Here is an 8,028-nt window from a genome sequence, read left to right on the forward strand (position 1 = left end):
CTGTCAGATAGTGGGCTTATCGCGACTTCAATATGCCCAGATGGGCCAGCATCAATATTTAACTTTAGCACACCACAGTGACTCGCTGTGTACTTTACTAAGGCGTCGGCGACCCGCTCGTGGCCAACGCCAAAATCGATCAACACCTAGGACCAGGACCCCGGGTTTCGTCTGGGTTCCGCGACACACGGACTTTGCAAGCATGAACAGTGGTTCATACCCTGGGTCCCCGTGACTACTTGAAGCTCGTATCCCATCTACCAGTGTCTCAGACTTCGAGGACAGTATAGAGAAGCCACTGGTCAAGGAGCATATATATGGTCTAGGCAAGGCAGTGTTGCTACAGAAACAGCGAGATTATCGGAGTTGGCCGCGGCCGCTGGAGTCACCATCTTTAAAGCGATCAAGCGGACGCTTCGTTGACCTGGGTTAGTAAACTATCACGCTCCACCTCGGGGCGGTGCAAGTTGTCCTAATCTCAGAACTGCAGCCCTTGTCCCTCGTGTTTAAATAACAGGACCAGAATTCTTCACTATCGGGTGGATACGATTTCGCCACGCTTGCTTCTCTATCCATACCCTTCCAGTGAGTCCGTCGACGAGGCCCCATATACAAGTTACCCAAACAACATGAGCATCCCGGGCGAGTTTGGTGAAGATATTTCATGGCTTACACAGTCCAACATTCCACTAATTTCTTTGCAATAGGTGTTATGCTCGTCGGGGGTTTGGTTTCCGCCATGTAAGTATTGTTTTCGTTGGTTTCGTCACATCTCCCCTCTGATATCCCCGTTTCACATCAAAGGTTATATGGTATAACGATTCTCCAGGGGCGCTTTATCCAGAGTGTTCAGGCCTGTGGTTTGCTTACTGGTTATACAGACCTATGTGTATTACATGCACTATTCTGAGGATTCCTCCATCATGAAGTTCATCGTTGCTGCCATATGGTGAGTTAGGCTATCCAGGGTAACCTTCAAGTCAGCTCATGCGAATTCAGGATCCTTGATACCTCACACCTGTTAATCAGTGAGTGCCTGGTGCGCCCACGTGAATGCATGGCTAACGGGCAATTAGTGTGTCACATGTTGTATTACTACCTGGTGAATCTGATGCGTCCACTCGTTGTAGCCATAGCGCTCAATCGCTGCAGATAACCAATTATGGCGACCTGATGAGCTTGGAGTATGATATTTGGTTCGTATGCCTGCCAATTCAAATTCAAACCTTTTCGTTGTTAATGAGACATGGCAGGTCATTCCCAGTGCGCATACCTGATTTTCTACAACTTACGAAGCTCTGATTTTCGATGTTTTCCCTACTTAGGCATCGCTTGTGATGGAAGTACGTCTGTTTCATCTCAAAACCATCGATGACAAGATTTAGCTGTGCCGCAGTTGGTTGTGGTTATTGTAGTTCAATGGTAGGTGACCACCTTTTTGGATTGATGTTAACGTCAACCGAAAGCTGTTAGTTCCTTCGCACATAAAATCTATTACTGTAGGTCCCATCAAACCTGCCAGGTGCTTCTCGAGATGTTGACAGCAATCAGTTTGTCGCCCTCAGATGAGGTGGCTGGTGACCGCCCCAATTGTAAGTACATTTGTTTAACGGCAAAAATGTTATCCAGTATATGGCCACAATAGCTATTGTTGTTGTTAGCTCAGTTCGGTGAGTTATTATTATTATGCCGACGAGACATTTCCAACGGTATTTCAATAGGGTTTGGCATAGGTTTGTAGCATTATTCCACCACAACAGACCTATGCTAATCAAAAAGAAGAGACGATTGTCCTACTGTACTTCAATGTATCCTACCATCTTCACAGAAATGATGACGTCCGCCTACAGGTTCACCGATAACACATTCAGCTCTGCTTCGCAAATTACGGTAGGTCTGTTAACGGACATGTTGGCTCACCGGCTCACGGCTTGTTATTCCTAGCTTTATTCCGGATTACCCTTTTCGGCCACCTTTCTACTAGCTGAGGTTCTGATTACGGTCTCGCTTTGCGTACTTTTGTATGACAGTCGCTCTCGTTCCGCCTTCCCAAGGTGACCTCTATTCGTGTTGATGCTTCATTCCTAATGAGCCCTACTTAGATCGAAACGTCTCCTGACCACGCTCATCATCTACGCTGTTAACCAGGGTTTGCTGAGTTTGTGAGTTCGGTCTTTTCTTTCATTTGCACTGTGACTTGATTCAGGCTTTTTCATCGTAGGCTGGTCGCCCTTATAGAGTTCCTAGCTGTGCGCATGACGTATTGCACGACCATTATGTCGGTCTCACGTTCCCTTTAGACCGTTACCTCCCAGGGTACATGGTTAACGGGATTGGACTTCATAATTCCAAGACGTCAGTCTTTCGTGCCTTGCAAGCGACGGAAAAACACCTCATCTTACTATTGAATAGTGTATGCCAACTCGCTTTTAGCATCATTGAACACCCGTCAATACCTTCGATCCCAGAATTCAGGCACCCGGTCAGGTGAACGCATCAATACTGTCCACTTCATGAACCTGCAGAAGCATTCGGAGGGTCTAGAGCGTTCAAACGATGGAGACAAACACATCGAAGCGATTGTCATTGATATCACTGCTGATTCGGCACTCAATAAGACCACGTCCTTCCGAAGCGAGGGAGAAGCACAATTCTAATCCCATGATGCATTCGCCATCGGTTGCAACGTTGTAATACTGGTATCAGATATCCCTTGCTTTCGAGTTACTCCTCTTGCCCCGTGAGGCTCGCCACCATAGTCTCTCCCTCACAGAAACCGGTGGTCTGGTTTTTCCTCAGTACAAGAGCTCCGGTGACAGTTGTCCGCCTGGAATTCCAATTCCTTGTGAAATGGTGCAGCTCTTTGTCGTCCGACATGAATCCCTGGACTGGCAGATCAAAGATCGCATATGCGACTAGATTTTTCTCCCTTTCTGCTCACAGATCCGCAACAGTTTCGAAGGCGCTTAGTAGTGGGTGCATTCCAACGTACGGAAATCTAACATATCTACTATGACATGGCGATACCATCTCCGAAACAGGAGTGAGTCCTTAACACAGTTTACGACCGCATGTGCCTCGGATCGTATCATTGTCAACGTGAAGATTCACACATTCCGAATTGCGGGCGTCGTGACCTCGTGGAAAATGCCACTAGTGAGTTGTGGAGGTACAGATATACATAGCGTTTGGTTGGTGTCGGTGACGATGAACCAGCATACATCAGATCGTCTTCAGCATTGAGCGGCAGTGGGCGAGACCTCAGACAAACATTTGAAAAGGATGTAAGATAAGCGCTCGCTGGTCATTATAAATTATCCTTACGCACTTAAGCACTCGCCAGTGGGGTAGGAGAGATGTAAGCCTTGCAAAGACACATCTGCCCCGCGAGTTGGCAGCGATGCGGCGTTACTCCTTGGTTGAGGACGCATAGGTCATGAATGGTACGTGAACAGTGGCGCCTGCCTTCACTACCCATGACCACAGGATTGATTTTCCACTGGTTGCCTTAACGGCGGAGCCCCTCTCTAGGCAGTGTGGGCTGTTGTCCAGGATCTTGCTAGTAGAGGTTGACGAATCAGTTGTAGAGTAGATGAAATCCTTGTTGTTTCTTGCGCTATCTGACGGTGTCTGATACAAATAATACGAATCTGAGTTGAATGTAAGGTGACGATCATGAATAAAAACGTCAGGGATAAGAGCAAGTGGGTCTAATCAGTTCTACCGTTGCGAGCTTGATAGTCTGTTGGACTTTGAGGACCTGCTTTGGTGAGCCGACGATGACGATCCCAGGCCGCCGGGGCCGACTGGCGGCTGTGCCACTGACAGTTCACTTGCGCTCAATAACAGATTGCTGCAGACTTGCGTGCTGGCGGGACTGCGCGAAAACCACAGGAGTGTTGAAGGTGAGAATTGAAAGCCCGGCAGAGGGAAGACACGATTGTTGGTCTTTCCAAATCAGGTGTCGGAAAAACCAGGGCTCCTACTGGTCGGTCTGTGCATGAAGGAGGGAAATTTGCTGGTGCCCAACGAAGCCGAGGAAGAAGCGAACGCATGATCTCTGTAGTCGGCATCAGTGACCTCCTCGATTCCGCAAGAGAGTTATGCCCACTTGGGCCTGCATCATTACTTTGAATCTTCCACAACCCGCCCATTGCCGAAAGAAATCAACTTGACAACACGACCAGTGCCAGCATCATCTTAGTCCCGCGCCATACAGACTTCGCAAACGGACGAAATCTGATGGAATGGAAGTCAGTATGATATTGTACGTCTGTTACCAAACAGGTTGCCGATGCCGACCCAGTTAGTGGATGATACGCGGCCCATGAGTCGACGCCCCATGCGATAGCTTTATGCCTTTCGATCACTAGAGACGGGCAAGGAGATCCAATGCCGCATATATTGATCCGAAAATGAACGGTCCGTGCAAGCCAAAACGAGAAGAAAGTGTACCTCCCACATGTTCGTACCAAACGTTCCCTCCAGACATCCACAGCACCACCGTGACCGGTCCAGAACGAGAGAGCGTTGCAAAGGTTCTCACAGACCAGGACTTGCTTACGCGTCCTGCAATACTTGCAGCTCGTAACTAAACAAGTCGTTAACATTCAGTGTATTTCCACAGGTGCGATTTCGACTGCGAGGACAACACAGGGAGGCCAAGGACCATAGGTAAGGCAGTGCTACTACAGAAATGGTGAGATTGCATGGGATGTTACCGTTGGAGTTTCCATCTTCTCCACGCTTAGATGATCTGGGCTATGTAACATGTCAATTATTATGCTCCGACCCGGGGCTGCGCTAACCATACACATGCAGCCCTCGTGTTTAAAGGACAGCACGGAATTTCTTCACCACCAGGTTGATCACGCTCCCTTCTTCATCTATACCCTGCAGCGAGGTCGTGGACGAAGTACCCCCATACACAAGTTACGCCAACAACATGGGCGAGTTCGGTGAAGATCTTTACTTAGCCGGATGTGGTCTCGTTTGCTCATTTGTTCGTTATCAGCAGGTGCTTCCTTGATCGGGGGTTTGGTCTCTGCCATGTAACTATTGTTTTCGATGGTTTCGTCACATCTCCCCTCTGATATTCCCGTTTCACGTCAAAGGTTGTATGGCATAACGACTCTCCAGGGGCGCATGATATAGAATGCTCAGGCTCGCGGTGGGCTTACTGGTCATACAGACTTATATGTATTACATGCACTACTCTGAGGATTCCTCGGCTATAAAGGTCATCGTAGCTGCCACATGGTATGTTAGGATACCCCGTAACCTTCAAGTCAGCTCATGTGAAGCCAGGATTCTTGACACATTACATGTCTCATTCAGTGAGCATTTGACGCGTCCACGTGAATGCATGGCTAACGGTAGATTAGTGTGTCATATGCTGTATTACTACCTGGTGAATCTGATGTGTCTACTCGTCGTAACCATTTTGCTCAATTGTTATAGATAACCAATTACGGCAATCTCATGAGTTTGGAGTATATTGTTTGGTTCGTACACCCTCCATTTCAAACCAGTTTCCCGCTGAGGAGATACGGCAGGTCATTCCCAGTGCGCATACTCAATTTTCTACAGTTTACCAGGCACTGATTTCAAACTTTTTCTCTACTTAGGCATCGCTTCTGGTGAATGTGCGTCCATTTCATCTCAAAACTATTTATGACAAAATTTAGCTGTACTGCAGTTACTCGTGGTTATTGTAGTTCAAAGGTAGGCAACCACCTTTTTGGATTGACGTTCATCAACCGAATGCTGGTAGTTTCTTCGCACATAGAATATATTACCGTAGGTCCCTTTAAGACTGCCAGGTGCCTCTCGAGATGTTGACGACAATCAGTTTGCCGCCCTCAGATGAAATGGTTCGTGACTGCCCCAATTGTAAGTACATTTGGTTGATGGCAAAATTATCATCTAGTGACATGGTTGCGATAGATACTATTGATACTGGTTCACTTGGGTGAGTTTTTCTTGTAATGGCGACGCGAGATTTCCAACGATATTTCAACAGGGTTTGGTACTGGTTCGCGCTTTTTGTTCCACCACGACAGACCTGTGCTAATAAAAAAAAAGAGACGGTTGTTCTACTGTACTTAAACGAATCCTACTATCTTCACGGAAATAATGACATCTGCAAATAGGTTCGTCGATAATGCATCCAGCTCTCTTCCACAAATTACGGTAGGTCTGTTAACCGACATGTTGGTTCACCGGCTGACAAGTCATTATTCCTAGTTTTATGCCTCAATTCCCTTTGGGGTCACCTTCCTACTAGTTGAGCTTCTGATTACGGTGTCACTTTGCGTCCTTCTGTATGACAGTGGCTCTCACTCGGCCTTCCCAAGGTGACTCCGGTCCTTGTAGATGACTTCATGCCTAATAAGCCTTGCTCAGAACGAAGCGTCTCCTGAACACGCTCATCATCTATGCTGTTAATCGGTGTCTGCTGACCTTGTGAGTTTGGTCCTTCTTTTGTTTTCTCTGTGACTTGATTCAGACTTTTCATTGTAGACTGGTCGCCCTTGCAGAGTTTGCAACTGTGCGTATCACGTGTTGCTCGACGGTTATGTTATCTCACACACTCTTCAGTCGGCTAAGTTCCAGAGTGCATGGTCAACAGGACTTGACTTCACAATCGGAAAACGTCAGTATTCCGTGCTCTGCAAGCGATGGAAGAACAGCCCATCTTACTGTTGAATAGTATATGCCAACTCGCTTTTAGCATCGCTGAACACCAGACAAATCCTTCGAGCGCAGCAGTCAGGCACCCGGTCAGATGAACGCATCAGCGGTGTCCACCTCGCAAACCTGCAAAGGCTTTCGAAGAACGTTAAGCGTTCAAAGGATGGAGAAAAACATATCGAGGCACTGTGATCGATATCACTGCAGATTCGGCAGTTGATAGGACCATGGTCTTCCAAAGAGAGGGAGAAGCGTAGTTCTGATAGTTCCATAATGCCGTCCGCCATTAGTCAACACATTGTATACTGGTATGAATTATCCCCTCCTGCAAGCTGCTCTTGGCCTGTGAAGCCGCCATAGGGTTATAATTTACAGTAGGTCTTACCGTTGCAAAAGCGGCGTAGCTTTCCTCAGTGAAAAAGCTTCGATCACAGTTGTCCGCGTGGGGTTCCCTGTGAAGTAGTGCAGCTATCCGTTCCCCAATATGAATCCTAGCCTGGCCGACCTCAGCCTTATCACATATGTAACTCATCCATTTCTGACCTAAGTAACACGCGAACCTAGCGTAGTCAGACTTTTGGCGTGGTCATGTATCCAGCAACCGTCTCTCCGTCACGAGAATCTTTTGTTCGTTCGAATATTCCGTGGAGAGCCTTTTTGGATATTAGCCAGCGGCGGCTGAGATCAATTCGGATGCCATCCTCGTCTTGTTAGCCGTCGTTCAGCTCTGGGTAATTGTCCAAGTCGGGCCCTAAGCTTCATCTAGTTATAGAGTCGTACGACCGTCATTCTGCCGCAGCTGGCTCCTGGGTAGTATACTAGTTGCTTGTTAGTTGACGCTTGGAGCAACTTGAGGTTTGCTCCAGTGGGCCTGCCTCATCTTACATGCCAACGGAGCCCCCTAACATTCCGCATTATTCTGGCTACTGTTGAGACTTCCCGATGAGATATGTTGGGCCTACACCAAAGCTAGTGATCATATAAAGGCTGTGCTGTTGTAACTACAGCAAAAACGAGATGATCGGGTTTAGCCGCCGGCGTTGGGGTGTTCATCATTCCTGTAAGAAATGCTGCCTGGGCAATTTGGGTCCTCCGGTTCACGATGTGCGACCTTCGTCCTTTACTAAAAATGGCGCAAGGTTGTTTCGAGTTTTGATTCCACGGTCGCGGGCCACTCTCGATCACTTCTCCGTCCACACCCCGGTAAGTTCGTCACTGACGAGTACGCATTATGTACATGTATGAAGTAGCGGCTTCAGCGTTCTCCTTTGTGAGCTTGTCGCGTCTTACGCCCAGTGGAGCCTGCTTCAGTATCGAACCTTAGTGCACAGCGAC

The 8,028-nt window shown here is 47.8% G+C and overlaps 4 protein-coding genes across 4 annotated transcripts; all 4 read left to right on the forward strand.

Moving 5' to 3' along the window:
- The first annotated feature begins 432 nt into the window (after positions 1 to 432).
- On the forward strand, positions 433 to 1,188 carry F5J12DRAFT_831184 (uncharacterized protein). Its single transcript, XM_051745733.1, has 6 exons — positions 433 to 651; positions 708 to 741; positions 805 to 826; positions 879 to 949; positions 1,000 to 1,075; positions 1,131 to 1,188. Exons 1-6 carry the CDS (start codon positions 630 to 632, stop codon positions 1,134 to 1,136), a joined length of 231 nt encoding a protein of 76 aa, XP_051599875.1. The 5' UTR covers positions 433 to 629; the 3' UTR covers positions 1,137 to 1,188.
- Positions 1,189 to 1,504: 316 nt separating this feature from the next.
- On the forward strand, positions 1,505 to 2,835 carry F5J12DRAFT_96508 (uncharacterized protein). Its single transcript, XM_051749989.1, has 7 exons — positions 1,505 to 1,670; positions 1,722 to 1,890; positions 1,945 to 2,054; positions 2,103 to 2,162; positions 2,222 to 2,249; positions 2,301 to 2,355; positions 2,413 to 2,835. The coding sequence occupies exons 1-7, from the start codon at positions 1,633 to 1,635 to the stop codon at positions 2,655 to 2,657; spliced, it is 705 nt and encodes a 234-aa protein (XP_051599876.1). The 5' UTR covers positions 1,505 to 1,632; the 3' UTR covers positions 2,658 to 2,835.
- Positions 2,836 to 5,082: 2,247 nt separating this feature from the next.
- On the forward strand, positions 5,083 to 6,292 carry F5J12DRAFT_97305 (uncharacterized protein). Its single transcript, XM_051750117.1, has 10 exons — positions 5,083 to 5,259; positions 5,308 to 5,336; positions 5,385 to 5,410; positions 5,461 to 5,565; positions 5,628 to 5,645; positions 5,699 to 5,724; positions 5,774 to 5,799; positions 5,852 to 5,892; positions 5,947 to 6,192; positions 6,247 to 6,292. Exons 1-9 carry the CDS (start codon positions 5,156 to 5,158, stop codon positions 5,986 to 5,988), a joined length of 417 nt encoding a protein of 138 aa, XP_051599877.1. The 5' UTR covers positions 5,083 to 5,155; the 3' UTR covers positions 5,989 to 6,192; positions 6,247 to 6,292.
- On the forward strand, positions 6,136 to 6,885 carry F5J12DRAFT_892710 (uncharacterized protein; the record flags this gene model as incomplete). The annotated part of the gene is made up of 6 exons (XM_051747597.1): positions 6,136 to 6,192; positions 6,247 to 6,356; positions 6,406 to 6,465; positions 6,523 to 6,550; positions 6,601 to 6,655; positions 6,713 to 6,885. 6 exons carry the CDS (start codon positions 6,136 to 6,138, stop codon positions 6,883 to 6,885), a joined length of 483 nt encoding a protein of 160 aa, XP_051599878.1.
- Between the last annotated feature and the right edge of the window lie 1,143 nt (positions 6,886 to 8,028).

This window comes from Pisolithus orientalis, assembly GCF_024613125.1.
Source record: "Pisolithus orientalis strain OTSU chromosome Unknown F5J12scaffold_14, whole genome shotgun sequence".
Classification (NCBI taxonomy): domain Eukaryota; kingdom Fungi; phylum Basidiomycota; class Agaricomycetes; order Boletales; family Pisolithaceae; genus Pisolithus; species Pisolithus orientalis.